Source organism: Talpa occidentalis, unplaced genomic scaffold (assembly GCF_014898055.3).
Source record: "Talpa occidentalis isolate TD23 unplaced genomic scaffold, MPIMG_talOcc4v2.1 talOcc4.17, whole genome shotgun sequence".
Lineage (NCBI taxonomy): Eukaryota > Metazoa > Chordata > Mammalia > Eulipotyphla > Talpidae > Talpa > Talpa occidentalis.
The window spans coordinates 51,610,853-51,631,764 of record NW_023601754.1 but is presented as its reverse complement, the minus strand read 5'-3'; the positions used below and the strand labels follow the sequence as shown (position 1 = coordinate 51,631,764).

Genomic DNA, 20,912 nt, shown 5'->3' with positions numbered 1-20,912 from the left:
CCCCCACCCCAGAAGGAGGGCCAGGAAAGGGGGCGAGGGCGGACTTAGGATCAGGACAGACTTATACTCAGATTTACATTGCACGTCCACAGCTAGGATTCAGTTAGATTCAAGCTCAAATCCTGACTGTTCGCCCGGTAAGGCCAGTCCCACAAGCCCCGCGTCCCTTCACAGGCCGCGCCGCCCGAGGCCTGGAGGTCTGCACAGCTCCAGGGCTCCAGACTCGGGGACTGGACGTCCTCCGCATCTCCAGCTGAGCCAGAGGGAGGACCACGCGCGCTTCAGCACCGGCAGGAAGACCCCAGCCGCGCGGCGACTCTTCAGATCCAAGCTGCCGAGCTCCGGACTCCAGGGGCTGCCCCCCTTCTCGGGAGCCGTGCCCGCCAGGCCCTGGGCCACCCCGGGGCCTCACAGCTCCCGGCCTGAGCGGGTCCTCCCCGGCTCTGCGCGCCGCGGCCGCCGCCCAAGGCCAGGCCCCGGGAGACTGGGCAGCCGGCAGGAACTGGGAAGAGGCAGGGGCGCGGGCCGCAGGGGAGCAGCATTCACCCCAGCAGCACCCCTGGGGGGGCGTCCCCCCTTCTGCCGGCACCTGCAGGGAATGGCCAGCAGCGGCCGGGCCGCCTGGCGATCAGGCCGCCGCCTCACTCGGTCCAAACCAGCGGGGCGACTGCCTGGCGGGGGCTCCAGCGCGGGGCGGGGACCGAGAGCGCTGGGCTTCCGACACGACACGTGGGCGCCGTCGGCTGCCCAGGGGGAGGTCGAGGCCCGCGCCCAGGCCGGGCAGCCCCGAGGACGCAGCGCGCCGTTACACGCGGCCCGAGCCTTCCCGCGAGCGCGTGCGCCGGGAGGACAAGGGACCGCGGCCCCGGAGCCCCGCGCCCCCGCGCCCCGGGCCCCGCGGGGCTCCGCTCGGCGTCGCCCCCTCCCAGCCCCCGCCCCGACCCTCGTAGCCCCGCCCATCGGCGCGAGGCCCCGCCCCCGAGACACGGCCCCGCCCCGCCCCGAGGCCCCGCCCCCGAGCTGCGCGCCCTGCGCGCCCTGCGTGCCCTGCGCGGCGGCGGAAGCCGGCGTGGCGCGCGGGCGGCGAGCGGGCCGGGGCGGGACTTCCGGCCGCGCGGCCGCCGGCTCCGGACGGGAAGGTGAGGCCCGCGGCGGCGGCGCGGAGGCCGGGCCGGGAGGTGAGGGGCCTCGGGCGCGGCCGGGCCGCAGGCGCGGCGGGGCTGTGGCCTCCCGAGACCCGGGGCCCGCCCGGCGCGAGCCTCCCGGCAGGGCTGGCGGCGCCGGTGCGGGCGGTCACGGCAGCCGTGGGGCGCCGGCCCCGGCCCGGCTGCGCGCACCGAGCTCCGCGGCGCGCGGGGGCCTCGCCGCCCTGTGGGTCCCCGCGGGCAGCCGCCGAGGGGCCCGCGCCGCCCGCCCTGGCTGCTGCCGCGCCCGTCCCTGCCCGCCGGCCGCCCCCCCCCCGGCGCGGGGTCGCCCGAGGCCCAGGGTCGGAGCCGCAAGCGGAGCCCCTGCGGGTAGGCCGGACGGGCTGCCGGGCGCTGGCTGCAGGCGGGGGGGCAGCGCCCGCTGGGCCCCGGCAGCTCCTGATCTCTTCCCACCTTTAGCCACCCTGCCGGGCCCGGGGCCAGGGTGAGCGCCCTCCCTCCTTGCTGCTCCCGCCCACGTGACCCTCACCCCGGCTCTGCCACCCTGGGGGAGCGCCTCGTTCTGGGTGTCTGTCCGGGGCCTGCATCAGCCCCTCACAGCTGGACAGCGGCCGTCAGCCCAATCAGCGGGTGGGGGGGCGGCCTTGCACCTGCCGTTTCGCAGCCTCACCGGGCACGACAGCAGCTGCAGCCCCCGGCACTGCAGTAGCGCCCCGTGGGGGCCGCTGAGTGGGGGGCCCCGTGTGCAGGGTGTGCTGAGGGCATCTGTGTCACGGGTTGGCTCTGCTCCCCTCTCGCTGCTCCCTCCTGTGGGGCTCTCTCGCCCTCGGTGTGTAGGGGCATCTCAGGTGCAGGGAGAGGGCAGAGGCTCCACGTGAGCCCACCCGGGCACTCTCCCAGCTCATTTCTATGAGCTGCTCTGCTGACCGCTGGCCTCTCATCAGGTCTGGGCGCTGCACCGATGGAAGAGGAGGAGCTCCCTCACTCTGACTTCACATAGACGGGTGTCTGCTAGCTCCTGTGCCTTCCCTGGTTTGCAATTTGCACTGGCCCTTGTGGCTGGACCTCCAAGTGGCCACTCTCGCTGGGCCTGCAGGTCTGAGCTGGTGGAAGACCTCTCAGGACAAGCCAGGGCCCGCTGCCCAGCCCAGTGCCCTGGGACCTGCCCTGGGGACAGGCCGTGTCAGCAGAGGGCGGCCCGACCCACGTGGGCATCACGGCCCACCATGAAGACACTCCTTGGCATGCTCTGGGTGGTGCTGGCCTGCGGCTCTGTCCACACCACTTTGTCAAAGTCAGACGCCAAGAAGGCCGCCTCCAAGACATTGGTGGAGAAGGTAGGGGCAGCCTGTGGGTGACTGGCTGGGGTGGCACAGGTCCCCCCGCCTGTGTCTTCTCCCCTGAGCCCTTGGGCTCTGGGTGCTCCCAGCAGCCGGTGCAGGTCAGCGGGGCCTGGCGCATATCGGGCTGGCGACCGGCTTTCCACCTCGGTGGGGCATCCGCCCAGGGTCCCTGATGTCAGCCTCGCTCCAGACCCAGCTCTCAGACAAGCCGGCGCAGGAGCGGGGCCTGGCAGTGACAGCCGCCCGGGCCGAGGACGTGGTCCTGGAGCACCGCAGCTACTGCGCAGCCCGGGCCCGCGAGAGGCGCTTCGCAGGAGATGTCCTGGGCTACGTGACCCCGGTAAGCCCCGGGCGCCAGGCGGGCGGGCCAGCTGGGGTGCGCAGCTCAGCTGTCTCCATCCCCCCAGTGGAACAGCCACGGCTACGACGTCGCCAAGGTCTTCGGGGCCAAGTTCACGCGCATCTCGCCCGTCTGGCTGCAGCTGAAGAGACGCGGCCGCGAACTGTTCGAGGTCACGGGCCTGCACGACGTGGACCCAGGTGTGGCGGAGCGGGGGCCGTGCTGGGTCCCCCGGGGCTCCAGGAGGGGCAGCGGTTCCCTGAGGGGGCGGCGTGGGGGTCCGGGGAGGGCTGTTCTGGGGCGGTGCCTGTGCTGACTGCCCCCGCCCCACAGGGTGGATCCGAGCCCTCCGGAAGCAGAACGGGGGTCTCCGCATCGGTGAGTGGGTGGCGGCGGCTCTGCCCACACGTCCCTGGGGCTCAGAGCGAGGCCCTGGGCTGTGCTGGTCTCCCCGCTCCTTCCCCCCGCCCCGTGGGTGTTCTGGGCTCAAGTGCTGGGCCCGATGGGGGTGGGGGACGTGGTGGCACCCACAAGGCCTGGGAGGCAGTGCAAGGGGAGCCGCGGAGGGGCCCCACCTCTCCGTCCCTCCCGACAACCCCTGGGCGCCTGCCGGGCCATCAGGCTGGGCGAGAAGCTGCCGTGGGGGAGGCCGAGGCTATGGTGTCCCTCTGCCCTCCAGTCCCGCGGCTGCTGTTTGAGGACTGGACCCACGAGGACTTCCGGAGCGTGCTGGACAGCGAGGATGAGATCGAGGAGCTCGGCAAGACACTGGTCCAGGTGGCCAAGGTGAGGCTCCCCTCCTCACATTCTCAGCCATGGGCTCCTGCGGCCTGGCAGCCAGGGAGCCTCCGGGAGCCGGGGGGCAGGCGGGGAAGCACATGAGCACCTCTGCTGCTGGCTCTTGTGGGGACACCTGTGCCGCCCCCTAGCTCCTGGGCCGCCATGGGCCCCGGCCCACGTGGGTGAGTGATGGGGCCGTCTTGCAGGTGGGCAGAGGCCCTCACTGTGCCGCCCTCTGCTTCTTCAGAGCCAGCACCTGGACGGCTTCGTGGTGGAGGTCTGGAGCCAGCTGCTGGGCCAGAAGCACATGTGAGTGGGCCAGGTGCCGGTGGGCGCTCCGCCTTCTTTTACTCAGGCTCTGCTGAGGGGGCTACGCCACAGTGTCCAACCTGCGCAAGGCTGGGACTGGGGGGTTGGCCACTGTGGGGACGAGCAGTCCGATCCTGTCATCTCTCTTTCTGCCTGTGAATGTCGCCCAAGTCAGGTCAGGCTGCGCCCCCAGAGGGCATGCTGGGTGGGAAGGGAGAAAGCTGGGCCAGCCCTGGAGGAGCTCCTGGACCTCTGGGGGTACAGCTGCCCCACCCCGAGGTCCTGCCGCCCTGAACTCACTCGGAAAGGCTCCTCTCTGCTCGTGCCCTAGGGACCCTGGCGGCCGTGGGGGGAGGCTGGGGCAGCGGGCTCTGTTCTGGTGACCTCAGGCTCCGGGTCTCCCAGAGCCCAGGAGAGTGATCCGGAGGAATCCTGACTCTTGTCCTGGCCTTGCTCAGCCACCTGTCTGGATGCCCCCAGCCTGGTGCCCCGAGGCAGTGACAGGGCGGTCACAGGGCTCCATACTCCGGGCCACCATAGGGGTCCCTCAGCCCTGGATCCTCCTGCCAAGGTGCGGGGCTGTTGGAAGCTGTCCACAGCGACGCAGCAGCACCAGCCCCCGCGCCACCCACGCACCCGACCCTGCTGTGGTCTTTTGCAGGGGCCTTGTCCACATGCTCACCCACCTGGCCGAGGCTCTGCACCAGGCCCGGCTGCTGGCCATCCTGGTCATCCCGCCGGCCATCACCCCAGGGTGAGTGCACTGCTTGGGGGCTGGGGCCCTGGCCTGGGGATCTGGGGGGTAGGCAGGGCCCGGTGGGCGCCTCCTGGGCGTCCAGCTCCACACCTGGTCTGCTCACAGAGGCGCGGGCACCCCAGGAAGGCGGGCCCTGGCCAGGTGCAGCTGGGCTTCAGGCCTCCTGGGCCTCAGCACGGCTCCTGGGGCTGGGGGCCCGAGTTGCCAGCGGGTGGGGCCTGCGGGCTGGGCAAGGGAGCTGACTCTCCGTTGGACCTGGACGCCCGTCACTAAGGGCGAGTTCCCTCCGGGCGGGTGGCCGAGCGGGGCTGGCGTGCTCACCTGCAGGACTCACCAGCCCGGCCTGTTCACGCGCGAGGACTTCGGGCGGCTGGCGCCCGCACTGGACGGCTTCAGCCTCATGACCTATGACTACTCCACCGCGCAGCAGTGAGTGGGTGTCTGCCCGGGGGCCAGGGGACCCACTGGGGACGTCCAGCACGCCCAGGAGGAGGCCCTGCCCAGGGCAGGTGCTGCCCAAGGCTCCTCGGTGGGCCGGGTCTGGCCAGCAGGAGGGACCCACGGGAGGCCGCAGCCCTGCACCCTCCCCGCAGGCCCGGCCCCAACGCCCCACTGTCCTGGGTTCGCGCCTGCGTCCAGGTCCTGGATCCTGAGGCCAGGTGGCGAAGCAAGATCCTTCTGGGCCTCAATCTCTACGGCATGGACTATGCAGCCTCCAGGGATGGCCGCGAGCCAGTGGTGGGGCCCAGGTGCGTGCCCCAGCCCGCGCAGTGGTGGGAATGGGCGCCATGTCGGGCTTGAGGGAGGGGGTCGTGGGCTGCCGCCTGCCCTGCACCCCAGTCTCGGAGCCACACGCCCCGGTCCCTGTACAGTGGCCACACTGGGCCCCGCTTCCTGAGGAGCTGCCCCCTGCTTTCCTCAGCAGGGGTGGCTGAGGGCCCCTTTGGCTGAAGCGTGGCTCAGGCTGAGGTGCCCACACCTTGCCCTGCAGTGCCCGCCCACACTTGCCCACCCGGGGCCCCCATGGGAGTGACAGCCTGCAGATGGATCAGGGTGCCAGGAGCAGCCTGCCCCAGGGCCCGCCCCCAACGGGGTCTAAGGTCTGGGCCTAAAGGCGGCTCAGGCCCCCAGTGCCCGTCGTGCCCCGGCCTTCCTGTCTGAGGGTCACAGGCGGCCCCAGCCAGTGTGCAGCGGTGCTCTGGGGCCCTGGGGTGGCCCCATGGGTGGTGGCAGAGGCGCTGAACCCACCGCGTGACCTCCCCAGGTACATCCAGATGCTGAAGGAGCACAGACCCCGGCTGGTGTGGGACAGCCAGGCCGCCGAGCACGTCTTCGAGTACAAGAAGTGAGTGTCGGGGGGCGGGGGGGGAGTGGCAGGGGCCGGGGGGTCCTGGGGTGCTGACGCCAAGGGAGAGGGGCCTTCCTGGAGGGAGGCGGCGGCACCTCTTCAGCAGGTGTCCTCCTCTTCCGCAGGAGCCGAGGCGGGAGGCACGTGGTTTTCTACCCAACCTTGAAGGTACGCAGGGCTGGGGGCTGGAGCCAGGGGTCGGGGGGCCAGGGGTGTGGGGGGGAAGGCCGGCTGCCACGGGGCGGGGCTGACACTGCCTTCTGCCTGCAGTCTGTGCAGCTGCGGCTGGAGCTGGCCAGGGAGCTGGGCGTCGGGCTGTCCCTGTGGGAGCTGGGCCAGGGCCTGGACTACTTCTATGACCTGCTCTAGCCGCGGCTGCGGCCGGCGGAATACAGGCTGCTGTCTCTGCATCGTCTGCTGTGTCCTTGGCGGTGGGCAGGCGTGGGTGCTGCTGAGAGCCAGCCCGGGCTGAGCCCAGGGCCAGGTTGGACCCTGTGGGGTGCAGTGCAGCCCTGCTCCCCATGGCCACCTGGGGGCACCGGGGCAGCCTGGCTGCGGGCAGCTCGCTGCTCACTGGGATGCGCAGGAGCTCCACGGCTCCCCTGAATATTTGGGGTCCTGGGGCACGGTCACGGCTCCTCCCCTGTGGGGCAGGGACCACGACAGCCTTGGTTGTGCTCAGGAGAGGGGCCCTGCAGCACTGGCCCTTGGCCAGAAGCCTCAGAGAAGGGCCTGGAGGCACACGCTGGCCTAGCAGGGTGCACCCTTGGGAGCCCTGTCTCTGCCAGCACCTCCCCCACCAGTGAGACCCTCAGCCCCTGCTCCCACACTGTCTGCCTCAGCCCCCAGCTCTGGGGCAGAAGCTCAGAGCCAGGATGGTCTCAGGTTGCACGCATCCGTCTCTCCAGCCAGGCCAGGTGCTGAGGGCCTGAGGCCTCATGGTGTGCGGGCGGGTCATGGCAGTGGGGGGTGGAGAGCGGGTGCCGCCGCAGGGAGAGCTGGGAACTAGAGCAGATGCTCCTCACGAGTGAGAAGCCCCCAGCCCCCTCCGGGCTGGGAGCTGGTTTGATGCAGTGACCGTCTCTCCCTGAGCCCAGACAGCCCAGTTTATTTGCAAAATCCATACACGGGAGGCGGGCAAAGTCCCAGACAAACAGGAATAAAAAGTGTGGGCGACACTGGGGCGAGCTGGCTGGATGGGGGAGCCAGGATGGGGGTAGAGAGGTATGGCGGGGTGTGGTCCTCGGTGGGGCCCCAGCCCGCCTTGAGCACCGGGACCCTGCCTAGCCAGGGCCGGGCGGGTGGGGACGCTGCCGTGGGGATGTGGGTGTGGAAAGTGACAAAGCCTCTGGCCAGAGCACGCGCCCAGCTGAGTCAGGACCCCCACGCTGGTTGGCCAAGTCTGGTGGGCAGGCAGTGGCTTCTGGTGACTGGTCCTGTGCAGCAGAGCCGGCGGGAGGCATCTACCCGCAGGAGGCGTCCGCCTTTGCCACCTGGCAGTACATGGTCATGGCGAAGGCCAGGCCTAGGAGCTGCAGGGACATGCGTCTAGGCGGCTGCCCCAGCACTGCACCCCACCCCGCCCTCAGAGTCTGGCTGCCAGGGCTCGCTCTGCAAGCCACTTTGGGGGCTGTGGGCGCCAGGCTGCCACCACCCCCCAAGAGGAGCGACGGTCCCCGCGCCCTCCCCCCACCACAGCTCTGCCCAGCGCTCCCAATACTCCAACTGTAGAAGCCAACGCTGGCTGGCACCGGGTTCCCGAGACCACGTCTGTGGCTCAACCGCATGGGCCTTCCCCAGAGCCTGAGACGCCAAAGGTCACCACCCGTGGAGGTCATCCAGGCTGCCTGCCCCACGCACCAGGCCCTGCTGTTTTGCCTCACGGGCCCAGGCGGCCTCGGCCAGACAGTGGGGTGGCGTACCTGCACCAGCGCCGTGCACAGCCCAAAGATGCCCACGGCCAGCAGGTTCTCCTGGAGCCACGCCTTCACCGTCGAGTAGCACGGCTGCAGGAAGAGCCAGCCGCCTCAGTCGTGCTGCCGGCGCCCCGCCCTGCCCGGGGACCGCCCGGCGCTCACCGCCTTCCACCAGGTGCCGGGCGCGTGCAGGCCGCAGCTCTCACTGAACTCCAGGCAGCAGGAGTCGGGCACACGCGTGGCGTTGTAGACCTCAAACCAGTCGGTGTAGTTGGAGACCCCGCAGCAGCGGAACTGCAGAGAGGGGCGAGGGTGTGGGCGCGCCCTGGCCCTGCCCCCACCGCCACCCTACCTGCACTCACGTCGGTCTGGATGATGCTCCACGCGTTGGTGAGGCCCACGTTGCCTGGCGTGCCGTACAGGTGCAGCCCCTTCTTCAGGTCTCGCTGGGCGTACCTGTCGATCTGCGGACACGGCCGCTGGACCACCCCCTCCTGTGCCCGGACCCCACCCCGAGGCCCTCTGGGCCCCTCCTGTGGCCCGGCCCACGCGCCCTGCTGGCATCCGCGGCCTAACTTGCAAGTAAACACGTAAACTGGCAGTCTTCCCATCAGAGTCCCGTGAGCTTGCGTTGCGCCTGGACGCCACCGGCCCAGAGCCCCGCAGTGGGCCCCGCCCCTCGCCCAGCCCCGGCCTCACCTGGTCAGTGTAGGCGAAGAAGAGCACAGCGGCCGCGGCCTCCAGCAGGAACACCAGCAGCAGCAGCACAAAGAACTGGGAAGCAGAGGGGTCCAGCCTCAGCTGCCACCCCAGCCGCCCCCAAGGCCACAGCTCCAGACAGGCGCCCGGTGCTGCAGGCCCCCGGGGGCCTGACCCGGAGACATCTGGGCTGCAGGGTCGTGCTCGGCTGTGCTCGTGCCCCCCAGGGGCCCTGGCAGGGCCTATGAGGGACCTGACGGTAGAGATATCCAGACCCTGGGTCTCAGCCCACCGGGGAGACCGGCACCCACTCAGCCAAGTCCCCGCTTCTGCACAAACCTGCCCCCCTGGGGCACCCCAGGCAGCGCTGAGCAGGTGGAGTGGGCAGAGGTGGCCAGGAAGCTCTGGGGGCGCCTCCCTGCCCCTGTGGGGCCTGTGTACAGAGCTGGGTGCCTGGCCGGGCCAGGGCGGCAGGCACTAGCCTCTACTGGGCACTTTCCAGTTTGATCCCCATTACCGTGGGCTCAGGTTGGGTGCTAGGGAAGAGCCACACTGCAGCCCCGGGGTGAGGCCGGGGAGCTGAGGGGTGCTGGGATACCTGGGGAAGCCACAGGGATGGGAGGACGTGGCCCCACCCAGACCCTAGAGAAGGGCCCTCAGCATAGGGGGTCCCTGAGCCGGCCTCAGTGACCCAGTCCCAGCGGGTGGGGGGCGGGGGGCTTCCCTTCTCCACTGATGGGCGGGGCGACCCCCAAAAGGGTCGTGGGGCGGGGCGCACGAGTGCCCCGCCCAGGGCCGCCCACCCAGCTCCGGCAGCCGCAGGGAGCGCCGCAGGCAGGACACCCCGGCCAGGCCCCAGCCCCAGGCCACTCACGGTCAGCAGCAGGCACTGGTTCTCCTTGATGGCCCCGATGCAGCCCACAAAGCCGATGGCCATGACGAAGGCGCCGGTGACCATGAGCAGGTTGGCGGCCGACAGGGACGGGAAGGAGGCGGACAGGGTGGCGAAGTTCCCCTGCGTGGCGGCCAGCCACACGCCCACGCCCAGGATCCCGCAGCCGCCCAGCTGGCCGCGCCGGCGGGAGAGGCACAGTGAGGGTGCAGGCCCCGCCCCCCGGGCCACGCCCACTTCTGTCCCGGCCACGCCCCCTCTGCGCCACCGCCCCGGCCCCGCCCACCACCGCCCGGGCCCCGCCCACCTCTGCCCCACCCGCCCGGGCCACGCCCGCCTCCGGCCCCGCCTGCCTGTGGGCATCTCCTGGCCACGTCCACCCCACGGGCCTCACCCTTCCAGTCTGGCCAGACCCTCAGGGCTGGTCCCTCCTGCACGCCTCAAAACACAGCCACTGGGATGGGGGCCCCACCCCTGCAGCTTGGCCACACAGGGCTAAGGGGGTGCGAGTGGGGGCTGAGGACGCCCCCTCCTCCACCTTGGACGCAGATGGGGCGCAGGCGCCTTCACCACCAGTGACCCGGTAGAGGGAGCCTGGGCTCCAAGGCCTCCCGAGGTCCGCGTCCTCTGGCCGCTGTGCCCACACTGCCCTCAGGCTGCATCCCGTCCCAGCCGGGAGCAGAGCAGCTGGGAGCCCCACAAGGCCCCGCTCCCTAAAACCCACCTCCCAGTGGGTGCCCAAGGACACCACACGCCCAGACCCAGGGGGTGCCCATCTGTTCCTCCAGTGCCTCTGGATAGCTCCATCTGTCCCCTATTAAAGGCAAGCCCAAGCCCCCTCCCCCAGACTGCCCCATGGCACCAGGGCAGGGCCGGCGCCTCCCCCAGCCCCTGCTGGAGCTCACTGTCATGGCCCTCCTGGGGCTCATGACCACCAGCAGCAGCCGGCGAGAGGCTGGAGGGCAGGCAGGTGGCGCCGGCCTGGAGGCAGTGCCCGCGGGCAGGGCTGAAGGGGCGCCGTTCTGGCTTCACAACTCAGGCTGGCCACAAACAGAATGGACCCACACCCAGCAGGGGCCAGCAGAGCCGCAAGCTGACCGCACCTCAGTCCCGCCCCGGGCTTCCTGGTGTGCTGGGGAAGGCGGCAGCCCTGGGGCCTCTGCAACCCCCCAGGGCCATCTGCATCATACAGCCCAGCCCAGGTCAGGCCCGGCCTGGATGCAGGGTCCCGCCGGGAATGCCCAGCCTAGCCCAGGTCAGGCTCACTCCCAGCTCACAGGCTTAAGGCCACCATGAGCCCTACTGGGCTACTGGGCACACTCACACCCCATTTTCCAGACAAACTGAACCCCTGTTAGAAGCAGAGGCAGCAGGGGGCAGAAGGCACCCCCACCTGCTTGCCCCGCAGCCCAGCTGGGCAGGCCCCCACAGCCAGGCACCTCAAGAGCCCGCAGACACCCATCTGCCCAGGAGCCCTGGGGTGCACCATGCAGTGAGCCTGACGGGCGAGGGTGCCATTATTGGGGAGCAACCCGCTCTTGGGTCGTGGGTGGTGCCAGGGGCTCAGCCCGGCCTCCCTTGGGACCTGGGTGGCCAAGAAAGAACCCCAGCTGGAGCACCCGCTACCCGCAAACTGCCCAGTCCCCCACCACCCACGCCTCCGGCTCCAGCACCGCACGGGAGCACCCACCGCAGGGCGCAGGCCACCCCAGACACACCGCCCACAGCCCCGGCACCTCAGAGGGGCCCCTCCAGGCCACGTGCCTGTGGGGCTGCTGGGAGCAGGGGCCTGACCCGGCCAGCCAGACCACACAGCCTGGGCTTCCCGTCCATTGCTGGTCGGAGATGAGACAGACCTGCACACCAAGGCTGCCCCACCCAGCGTGGCTCCTGCCTAGGGCAAATCCGGGAGACTGGCCAGGCTGGATGGGGGCCGGGAGGGTGCACTGGGACCTGGGGGGGTGGGGGGCGGGAAACACCAGCAGCCATGCTGATTGGAGGGCCCTGCTCACAAAGGGGCTGGGGCCCCGGAGCCAGGCAGGTGGCTCTACGAGCTCAGCAATGGTCATGCCCCTGCCTGCAGGCGGGAAGGACCGTCCAGGGCACTGACCTCAGGATGGCCTCGTGGCTGGACACCGGCTTCTGAGCTCTGGGCACCACCTTGTGGAGGGGCCCATCATCAGATAGGGGCACAGAAGGGGCAGGGAAGCCATCCCCACCCACCCCCATGCGACACCCAGCACCTTTGGGGTTGCAGGCCACACAGGGCCCCCACACCTCCCGAGGGTGGGGCTGGAGCCAGACCCTAGGCGCTCAGGGCGCAGGCAGGGAGCACTGTCCCTCATGCCTGCTGCCTGCCCCAGCGCCCCCACTGCACCAGGGCATAGGGAGGGCAGGAGTGGGCACCAGAAGAGGAGGACAGCTGGGCGTAGGGAAGGGGCTGCGGCAGAGGCCCCACCCTGGGGGAGATGCGGGCGGCACCCCCACGTGGGCTCCAGCACAGCCCCACACAGGGCCGTGGGTGCAGCTCTTACTGCAAGTTGACAGGAGAACTACAACCTGGGGTGCAGGAGAGCGCTGGCCTCTCCCACCCACAGCAGCCCAGATGAGGCCAGGAGCAGACCCCAACCCACGACTCCAGGGACAGCTCAGCCTCCAGCAGCCAGCGCAGGCCTGGCACTCAGTGAGCCCATGCCACACCCCCCAGTGCCCCCCTCCCCCTCCCCTTGCTTGAAGAGTGTCAGGCTGGCAAAGGAAGGGGCTGTGGGGCGACATGGCAGGGTGCTGGCCAGGCCTCCTGCTGCCCCCCTGGCCACAGAGCCCAGTTGGCAGATGGCAGGGCAGCTGGACATGTGTCTGGAATGGGGCAAGCGGCCGGTGCCCGCAGGGGCCGAGCCTGTGCCCAGAGCCTCCGCGGGCAGGCAAAGCTGCTGGGGGGACGTGCCCCACCAGCCCAGGACGGCCGCATCCGCATCCTCCAGGGGCCGTGCGTGCCCTGCGCTGAGACGCATCCTGTAGATGCCCAGGGGGCCTGAGGACATGAGGGGCTCAGGACCCTCGGGGCTGACGGAGCGTTCCCCCCTTGACTGGATGCTGTTCTGAAACGGCGAGTCTGCCCGCGGGCTTGGAAGCGATCGATGCTCCTAACCAGGAGCCGTGGGGTCCCACCCCCACCCCGGCTTGCGGCACGAGCGCCCAGGCTCAGACCTGCGGAGGCCGGGCCGGCGCGGAGCCCAGAAGGCAGCCAGGGGGACAGCACCCCCAAGGGCCGCCGGGCTTGGAGGCCTCGCCCTCGCTGCAGAGCCCAATCTTCTCTGCAGAGGCCCAGCAGCCCGCCCCGAACCCCCTCCCAGCCTGGACTCAGAGGCTGGCTCTGGAGCACCAGGGAGCAGCTGACATGCCGCAGACAGCACCCAGGTGCCTGGGCTCCACAGCGGGGCCAGCAGCTGACCGACCATGGACCCTCCAACCATGGGGGCCACCGCTGCCTCCAGAACCGGCCTTGCTGGGAATGTCCCCACAGCAGGACGGGGCCGGGACCTTGAGCTGCCCACAGCAGCTGCATCCCGGACAGCAGGGTACGGCGGACTCAGCCCCACCCCTGAGACCCACGCAGACCTAGCAGAAGCCGGGCCACAGGGAGAGCCACCTTCCCTGCCAGCTTCCCACCTTCCTCCAGGGGCGCTGCCCAGACCGGGGAATGCTGGGGCACCCGCCGGGGGACGCTTTGGCCCGAGCCAGGGAGGCCTGGGCGGCTCCGGGACAGCGGTGCAGGACGCAGGCCAGGCCGGGCAGGGCAAGTGACCAGAGAGCGAAGCCCAGGCAGAGGAAGCCAGAGGCACCAGGGCCCGGCTCCCCCAGTGCCGCCCTCTGCGGGGAGGGCGCAGAGGGCACAGTCCAAACCTCTCCCCCGCACACAGCCGGAGCCACCCCGGCTGCATGAGCACCGCACAGTCCTGAGCCTCCCAGCCCCGGCTCCCAGCAGGGCTGGGCTGCAGGGCGGGGACAGGATAGACCCAGGCAGGGTCTGGAGGCCCTGCCAGCCGGAACGCCCCCTCCACCCATTGCCCAGGCCCCTGCGGTCAGCTCGGGGGAGGCAGAGACCACCGCCCAATGGGAGTGGCAACGGGTGGGGGCGCGATGCTCTGCTGGCGGCCCGGGGTGTGGAAGGAGACCCTGACCACCTCCGGGATCTGACCAGTGCCCACCCCTCCTGCCCCCCGTCAGTCATGTCCAGGCCTGCCAGCCACCACCGTGGGGACGCCACAGCCGCCAGCTCAGCCACCTGCCGCCGTGTCCATCACGCGGCCCACGACACGCTGACCCTGCCAGCTGGCCCCACCCGCGAGTGGAGATGAGCGCCCCCCAGCCACCGGGTCCGGTCACCCTCTCCGCAGCGTCTCCCAGAGAACCAGCCTTGGGCTCACTCCTCTGAAGACGGACATCTGGGGCCCGGGCTGGCCATCCCTGCCCACCACCCCTACACTCCTACCCCCCAGGGGGACAGAGAAGGCAAGGCCAGGAGGGAAGGAATGCCGGAAGGGACGGGGCTTCTGGACCCCTGGCCCGGGCTGGACTATGCAAGTAAGCATGCCCGCGGGGAGCCCGCGGCCACGCCCCCGCGGCACGGGGAGCGATGACCTTGGCAGCCGGGTCCCCAAGCTCCGGTGCAGCCAGCAGCCCGGCCGGCCCGGCCGGCTCCCCCCTGACCAGCCGCGGCAGCCGCCGCCCCCCGCCCTGCAGGTCCCGGCTGGCGGCAGCTCTCGCAGACCCGCCGGTCCCGGGAGGGGGGGGCGGGGCAGGCCCCCCGGGCGCGCCCCGCGGGCAGCGACCCCGGCGCCCGGGGGCGCAGCGCTCCGGCTGCAGCGCCCCGCGGGCGAGACGCCCCCTGGGAGCCCCCGCGGCGGGGCCCGCGCCGCCCTCACTCACCCAGAAGAGCAGGTTGAAGGCGAACATGAGGAACTTGACGGCCCGCAGGCAGCCGCGCGCCATGCCGCCGCGCCGCAGCTCTAGGAGGAGGACGAGGCTCAGGTCCAGGTGGAAGACCACGCACCGGCCGCCGCGCGCCCGGGGCCCGGGGCCCGCGCGCCGCCCGGCCGAGGGGCCGCCGCCGTCCCCGCCGCGCCCGCGCAGGCTGCCGCCGCGCCGGGGCCCGCCGCGCGCGAAGCCCGGGCCCGCGCCCTCCGGCGACGGGCTGCGCCGGCCCCGGGCCTCGTCCGTGCTCGAGCGGCGCATCGCGCGGGCGCCGGGCCCCGGCCGCCGCTCAGCGCCCGCGCCGCCGCCCCCGGGCGCCCCAGGCCGCCGGCGCGCGCTCGGCCGCTCGCGCCCCGGGACCCGGCCGCCGCCCGGGGCCGCCGCAGCCGCCCGCCCGCCGCCCCGCCGCCAATCGGCGCCCCGCCCTCCGCCCCGCCCCGCCGCCAATCGGCGCCCCGCCCCGCCCCGCCCCGCCGCCAATCGGCGCCCCGCCCTCCGCCCCCCCCGCCACCAATCGGCGCCCCGCCCTCCGCCCCGCCCGCCGCCAATCGGCGCCCCGCCCTCCACCCCGCCCCGCCGCCAATCGGGGCCCCGCCCCGCCCCGCCGCCAATCGGCGCCCCGCCCTCCGCCCCGCCCCGCCGCCAATCGGCGCCCCGCCCCGCCCCGCCCCGCCGCCAATCGGCGCCCCGCCCCGCCCCGCCCCGCCGCCAATCGGCGCCCCGCCCCGCCCCGCCCCGCCGCCAATCGGCGCCCCGCCCTCCGCCCCGCCCCGCCGCCAATCGGCGCCCCGCCCTCCGCCCCGCCCCGCCGCCAATCGGCGCCCCGCTCCACCCCCCCCGCCGCCAATCGCCCCGCCCCGCCCCGCCGCCAATCGGCGCCCCGCCCTCCGCCCCGCCCCGCCGCCAATCGGCGCCCCGCCCGCCCCGCCCCGCCGCCAATCGGCGCCCCGCCCCGCCCCGCCGCCAATCGGCGCCCAGCCCCGCCCCGCCGCCGCCAATCGGCGCCCCGCCCTCCGCCCCGCCCCGCCGCCAATCGGCGCCCCGCCCTCCACCCCGCCCCGCCGCCAATCGGGGCCCCGCCCTCCGCCCCGCCCCGCCGCCAATCGGCGCCCCGCCCCGCCCCGCCGCCAATCGGCGCCCCGCCCCGCCCCGCCCCGCCGCCAATCGGCGCCCCGCCCTCCGCCCCGCCCCGCCGCCAATCGGCGCCCCGCCCTCCGCCCCGCCCCGCCGCCAATCGGCGCCCCGCCCACCGCCAATCCACGCCCCGCCGCCAATCCACGCCCCGCCCACCGCCATTCCACGCCCCTCCCCGCCCCCGCCCCGCCGTCAATCCACGCCCCGCCCCCGCCCCACCGCCAATCCACGCCACGCCCCGCCCCGCTGCCAATCCACGCCCCGCCCCCCCGCGCCCGGCCGGCGTGGGGGCGACCCCGGAGCGCACCGGGAACGCAGAGCGCGGCGGCCCGGAGGGGCGGCCCGGTGGCCGTCGCGGCCGCCGGGGAGGCTCGGGCCGGGGTCCCCGGTCCGGCCCCGGCTGCGGACCGAGCGCAGCCGCGCGGGGGGCAGCGAGCTGGGGGCGCGCTCCCGAGCAGCCGCCCCCCGCCGCGAGAGCGCACAGCGCGGGCCCCCGCGACAGCTCGGCGGGGAGCGGCGCCCGCTGGGGCGCGGGGCGGTGCCCGCGGCTGGCCCCAGTGGAGGCGCAAGGAGGGCGCTTTGGGGAGCCCTGGTGTGGGGGTTTCAGACTTCCAGGGAGGGCAGACACGCAGGGGAGCTGAGCCGACCCGGAGCCGGAGCCGCAGGCAGGCGCCCGGAAAGCCGGCCCTGGCTCTGCCCCCGGACCCCCGCCGCGCGGCCCACCCAGCCGTGCCAGCCCAGCAGGCCCGGCCCCACCCCCGCTCGCGCACAAGTGGCCCCGGGGTGGGGGCTCGCACCCCCTGTCCCTGGCCATCCCCAAACGCTCCAGGGCGCCGCGGCCACCCGAGACACAGCCCTCAGCTGTGCCCCTGGCACCCACCCCTGGGGGCAGTGGGCCTCTGGGCCTGGGGGCAGGATGACAGCCGCACCCCCACCCGTCAGGCCCAGGGCCCCAGCCACGGCCCGAGCTGCCCGGTCACCACGGCCCGTGGCAGTGTCAGCCCCGCGGGCCAGTCCCGAAGCTGCAGCCCAGCGTGGACAACTCCCTCCAAGCCCCAGGGAGCTGGGCAGCAGCCAAGGGGGGGCCGGGACGCAGCCAGAGGAGAGGCAGGAGGGGAGGTGAGTGGAGGGGGGAGGAGAGGAGGGCGGGGTAGGGCAGGGGGAGGGGAGGGGCGCCCCAGGGTCCTCTGGCTGTCTGGAACCCAATGGAAGCCCCCAGACCCAGCACAGACCGTCCGCTCCACTGCCTGGGAACAAGGGCGTCTGCTGCCCCTGGAGACCCCCGGGCCCCAGCAGCCTCTGGCCTCCTTGCCCCGCCCAACTCAGCTGCCCCAGGCTCCGAGTCAGGCCTGGCAGGAGACGGCCTGTCCCTGAGGAGCCAGACCTGACCCGCCTGCCCGCAGCCACCACACCCAGGAGAGCTCAGTCCCGGGTGGACGCCAGCCCATCCCCTGCCCCTCTGAGCCCAGGACAGGCACCGGCAGGGAGGGGGCGGAGGGCAGGGAAGGGGTCTCCAGGGCAGCCCCTGAGGGCCCGCAGGGGGCCAGGTTGGGAGGGGGGACAGTGACTGCGTGGGCTGGGCCCTCTACCCCTGACTGCCCTCAGGGTGCTCCCCGCTCCCTGCAGCCCCAGCCGCCAGCCCTGCACCGCCCTCCCCCCGCCCACCCCCGCCCACCCCGCAGCAAGAGCGAGGATGCAGCCCAGCTTGGAGGCTTCCCTGGACAGCCGGACCCCATCCCAGGGACCCCACCCCAGGGCCATGTCTGAGCCCAGCCCCTCCCACACAGGAGTCCTCTGCGTGCCCACACGCCCAGGACGGCCTCTGGAGCAGCCGCACGCAGGGGTCAGACAGGGATGAGCAGGAGGCGCCCTCAGTGGGCTGGGGGGGGGGGTACCTGGGCGTGGCCGGGAGAAGTGGCCTCTCAGCACCCTGGAGGCTAGCCGCCAGGCGGTCAAGGAGCCAGGGCGGGCGGCACTGTGAAGGATGGAGGGGCAGGATGGAGGCCAGGCCAGGCCCTGGCCGGAGCAGGAGGGAAGCAGGGGCTAGACCAGATGGGGGGTGGGGGGGGCCATTGGGGCTCCCGTGCTCACAGACCCACACCCCCCAGGCCATGTGCCTGCCCCCACCCCCCGCCAGCCACCCCCAGGCCAAGGGTACCTCCTCCTCCCTCAGGGATTGCCAGGAGTGGGCCCCAAGGGGGTCCCCCAGTGCTGGGTCCTGCCCCCCACACCTGGCCCTCAGGGCCAGAGCACCTCGCTGGTTGCGTCCTCCAGCCCCAGGAGAGCCTGAGCTCCGCTCCCCACGTTCCTGGAGGGGTGTGGCCCCTCAGGAGGGAGAAGGTGCACCCCAACCCAGGGGCCAGGGGCGCCCTGACCCCTCAACAGCTGCTGTGCCCAGAGACACGGTGTCTGTCGAGGAGGCAAAGAGTCAGGGAGATGCCCCCCACTTTCTATGCTGACCCCCTCCCCAGGGGAGGGAACCATCGTCGCAGAAGGCAACATCATGTGACTCTCGCACCCCACAAGCCCCCGCTGGGTGGGCTCTGCCACCCGGACCTGGCAGCAGAGCACGGCCTCCTGGGCCGGCCCCGCACAGTCCCACCAGCACCCCGAGGCCCACACCCCGTGGCCCAGCACCCCACCGCCACCTGTGGGACATACTTCCAGTCACAGCCCAGGCAGCCAGTCCCTCCGAGGAGCGTCCCAGGGCCCCCACTGGCATCTGGGGCAGCCCCGTGACCTCCAGACTGACCCGAGGCCCCAGCCCCCAGGCTGGGACCCCAGAGAGCGCCCACAGCCGGCAGCAGAGGCCCGTGAGGCCCAGACAAGTCCCACCCGCCAGCCGGGCTCCTGCGCCCTCCAGGCTGGGGGAGGCACGGGGCCACCAGCACTTACCAGGTAGACCAGGGCCCCACTGAGACGGAGCAGCTGGAGCAGCTGCCCCAGAGCCGCAGAGCTCACGGTGGGGGGCGGGGAGGGGGTGCCACCACCTGAGCCCCACAGCAGAGGGGGGCTGGGCCCAGAGGGAGGGCTGGGCAGGGGGCGGAGAGCGGAACCCAGCCTGCCCACCCTGGGCCCCAGGCCTGCGGCTCTGAGGAGCCGGAGGCCCCCCGCCAAGGCAAACAGGCGCTGGTGTCAGCCCTCCCGCGCCTGGCTCCCCAGCGCACACCCCAGCCTGCCGGCCAGCTGGGCCACACCCCCTGCCTCCCACCCAGTCCAGGGGAGCCGTCCCAGTGCAAGGGGCCCCCAGGACCCTCAGGCCTTTGCTGGAAGGGCCAAGGTGGGTGGGAGGGGTCCGAACCAGGCGGGGGAGTGCCTCCCACCCCTGCCGGCCCCAGAGCCAGACCCTCGCCGTGGGTGGGAGACCCCCTCCCGATAGCCAGCCTGCCGCCAGGCCCACAGGGCACCCCCGAAGCCCTACGCTGGGCGCTGGGCTGAGGACAGGGAGATGCCACCCGCCCGCTGGCCCAGGGACGTCAGGCGGGTCAGCATCCGCTGCTGGAGCACCGCCCCCCCAACCCAGGGCTCAGAGCAGCAGGCCGACGCCCCCCAACCCTGCCAGGCCAGGACGGGCCCTTCCCCACGCAGCTCCTGGCTTCACCGCAATTTCCAGATGGGGAAACCGAGGCTGGGACCAACAGCCAGTCTGTGGTCAGCTGACACCCAGGCCAGGCCAACACTGCCGGAGGTGGTTTCCAGGGCAATGCCCAGGGCCCTGGGAGGGTCTTGTGCCCTCCAATCACCAGCCTCCCATCCCCTGTCCGCCCTGAAGTGACCGCTGTGGCAGGAAGTGGCCATCGGGCTCCAACCAGTGAGCACGATCCTCCTCCTTGCACCCCCGCTGTGGGCAGGCACCCCACCCTCCAAAGCCAGCACCCTACTCTCCCTGCTCCCTCTGCAGCCCTCCCTGGTCTGAGCCCGGTTTGTTTGCGCAGACTGTCCCCCCCCACCCCACCCCGGGTGCCCTGGGCTCTTGCCCGCCCCTAGACACACAGGGGCATGCCCTCAGAGCCTGGGCAACGGACTGGGCTGACCTCCGAGCTCTGCAGGGGCTCCAGGTCTAGCTGCTAGGCCAGAGGGCCCCAGCCAGCCGTGAATGGGGGCAGCGCTGGGCTGGCCCCCGCTGCCATGCATTTCCCATGGTCCCTCCTGGGAGTGAGGAGCTGCAGGCAGGGGCGGGGAGAGGCCCTGCTCCGCCCAGAGCCACAGTGCTCTCGGAATCCCAGGAATGTCCACTGGGCTGCAGTGAGGGTGGGAGGCTCTTCCCGCTCTGTGCCAAGTAAACAGGGCCTGCTGGAGCAGGGGTGGGGCCTGGGCCCCTCCTCCAGGCAGCCCTCTGCCCACCCTCAGAAGGCCCACCCGGCTGACCACCCATCCCTCCCGGCTCACCTTCAGGCGGGCTGCAGCCTTGGTGGCTGCGCGTGGGTCTGCCCCAGGCCACAGTGACTCAAGGGCCCCCAGCCTGCCCCCTTGGCCCAGGACAGGATGTGCGTCCAGGCGGCCTGGGGGAGGGGCAGGGAAGGGGAAGTGGCCTCAGCTCGTGGCTCTGCACGTGGCAGGGTGGGGGTGGCAAAGGCCACTAGAAAGGCCTGCCAGAGTCCTGGCAAAATCCAGGCGGGCAGCAACCCTGGACCCCTCGGCCTCCTCTGCCTCCCCAGTCAGGCTGGCGGCGCAGGTAGCCCCCGACGGCGCCCGGAGCAGGCTGGGGATCCGCCTGGCCCGCTGGCCGGGCGTCACAGGTGGCCCTTTGCAGCACACCTGCCCCCGCCCCCGAACGCGCCTCCTCCAGGGAGCCTTCCCTGCTTCCTGCCGCCCCCAGCCGCCCCAGCCCGGCTCCCCGTCCCCGCCGGAGTCGGGCCCATCCTCCCTGCGGGTCACCGCAGCTCAACCGCCGGCTCGGCCTGCAGCTGGGCAGAGGTGCAGCCCGCGCCTCCACCCGTGCCGTCCCAGGCCCTGCCGGCTCCCGCGACGCCCCCTCTCGTCCGGGGCAGCCTGGGGGGGCCGGCGGCTCAGAGGACACCAGTCCCGGCGCCCCGACTGGCTCCGGCCTCCGCGCCCGCCCGCCTAGGAGGCGCGATCGCGGGCCCCAGCACAGCCGGGCCGGGCCGGGCCGGGCCGCGATCCTCGCCCCACTCGGGCCCCCGGGGAGGGGCGGCGCCGGGGAGCGGCCGGGCCCGTCGGGTTGCGGCGCGGGCGAGCGCGCGGGGGCCCGCGGGGGCCCAGGCCGGCCGACCCCTTCCCGGCGGGGCAGGAGGGCGGCGGCGGACGCGCCCGG

The 20,912-nt window shown here is 72.8% G+C and overlaps 2 protein-coding genes across 9 annotated transcripts; one reads left to right on the top strand and one right to left on the bottom strand.

The window, feature by feature from the left end:
- The first annotated feature begins 1,106 nt into the window (after positions 1-1,106).
- On the top strand, positions 1,107-7,251 carry CHID1 (chitinase domain containing 1). 2 transcript variants are annotated; one of them, XM_037517339.2, is made up of 13 exons: positions 1,107-1,139; positions 2,090-2,482; positions 2,679-2,828; positions 2,896-3,028; positions 3,162-3,206; positions 3,508-3,614; positions 3,856-3,917; positions 4,579-4,671; positions 5,002-5,103; positions 5,268-5,423; positions 5,939-6,019; positions 6,148-6,190; positions 6,293-7,251. In XM_037517339.2, exons 2-13 carry the CDS (start codon positions 2,372-2,374, stop codon positions 6,389-6,391), a joined length of 1,182 nt encoding a protein of 393 aa, XP_037373236.1. In that variant the 5' UTR covers positions 1,107-1,139; positions 2,090-2,371; the 3' UTR covers positions 6,392-7,251. The 2 variants fall into 2 exon arrangements, with proteins under 2 accessions (XP_037373236.1, XP_037373237.1); XM_037517340.2 differs by lacking the exon at positions 1,107-1,139 and adding an exon at positions 1,491-1,514.
- On the bottom strand, positions 6,891-20,342 carry TSPAN4 (tetraspanin 4). 7 transcript variants are annotated; one of them, XM_037517342.2, is made up of 9 exons: positions 20,027-20,341; positions 19,672-19,907; positions 14,459-14,538; positions 9,512-9,703; positions 8,638-8,712; positions 8,301-8,402; positions 8,101-8,232; positions 7,945-8,028; positions 6,901-7,554 (listed from the first exon to the last, which is right to left on the bottom strand). In XM_037517342.2, exons 2-9 carry the CDS (start codon positions 19,769-19,771, stop codon positions 7,486-7,488), a joined length of 834 nt encoding a protein of 277 aa, XP_037373239.1. In that variant the 5' UTR covers positions 19,772-19,907; positions 20,027-20,341; the 3' UTR covers positions 6,901-7,485. The 7 variants fall into 7 exon arrangements, with proteins under 7 accessions (XP_054553395.1, XP_037373239.1, XP_037373240.1 ...); XM_054697420.1 differs by having other exon boundaries at positions 6,891-7,515; positions 19,672-20,342; XM_037517343.2 differs by lacking the exon at positions 19,672-19,907.
- Between the last annotated feature and the right edge of the window lie 570 nt (positions 20,343-20,912).

Bases quoted from the DNA above. Each gene is read 5' to 3' on its own strand.
- CHID1 (XM_037517339.2), top strand. From the start codon at position 2,372: ATGAAGACACTCCTTGGCATGCTCTGGGTGGTGCTGGCCTGCGGCTCT. The intron at 3,029-3,161 runs GTGTGGCGGAGC...CCCGCCCCACAG, and splicing joins CCTGCACGACGTGGACCCAG to GGTGGATCCGAGCCCTCCGG. The intron at 3,918-4,578 runs GTGAGTGGGCCA...GGTCTTTTGCAG, and splicing joins CTGCTGGGCCAGAAGCACAT to GGGCCTTGTCCACATGCTCA.
- TSPAN4 (XM_037517342.2), bottom strand. From the start codon at position 19,771: ATGCATGGCAGCGGGGGCCAGCCCAGCGCTGCCCCCATTCACGGCTGG. The intron at 8,713-9,511 runs GTGAGTGGCCTG...TCTGCTTCCCAG, and splicing joins ACCAGTGCCTGCTGCTGACC to TTCTTTGTGCTGCTGCTGCT. The intron at 8,233-8,300 runs GTGAGTGCAGGT...CCCTCTCTGCAG, and splicing joins GGAGCATCATCCAGACCGAC to TTCCGCTGCTGCGGGGTCTC.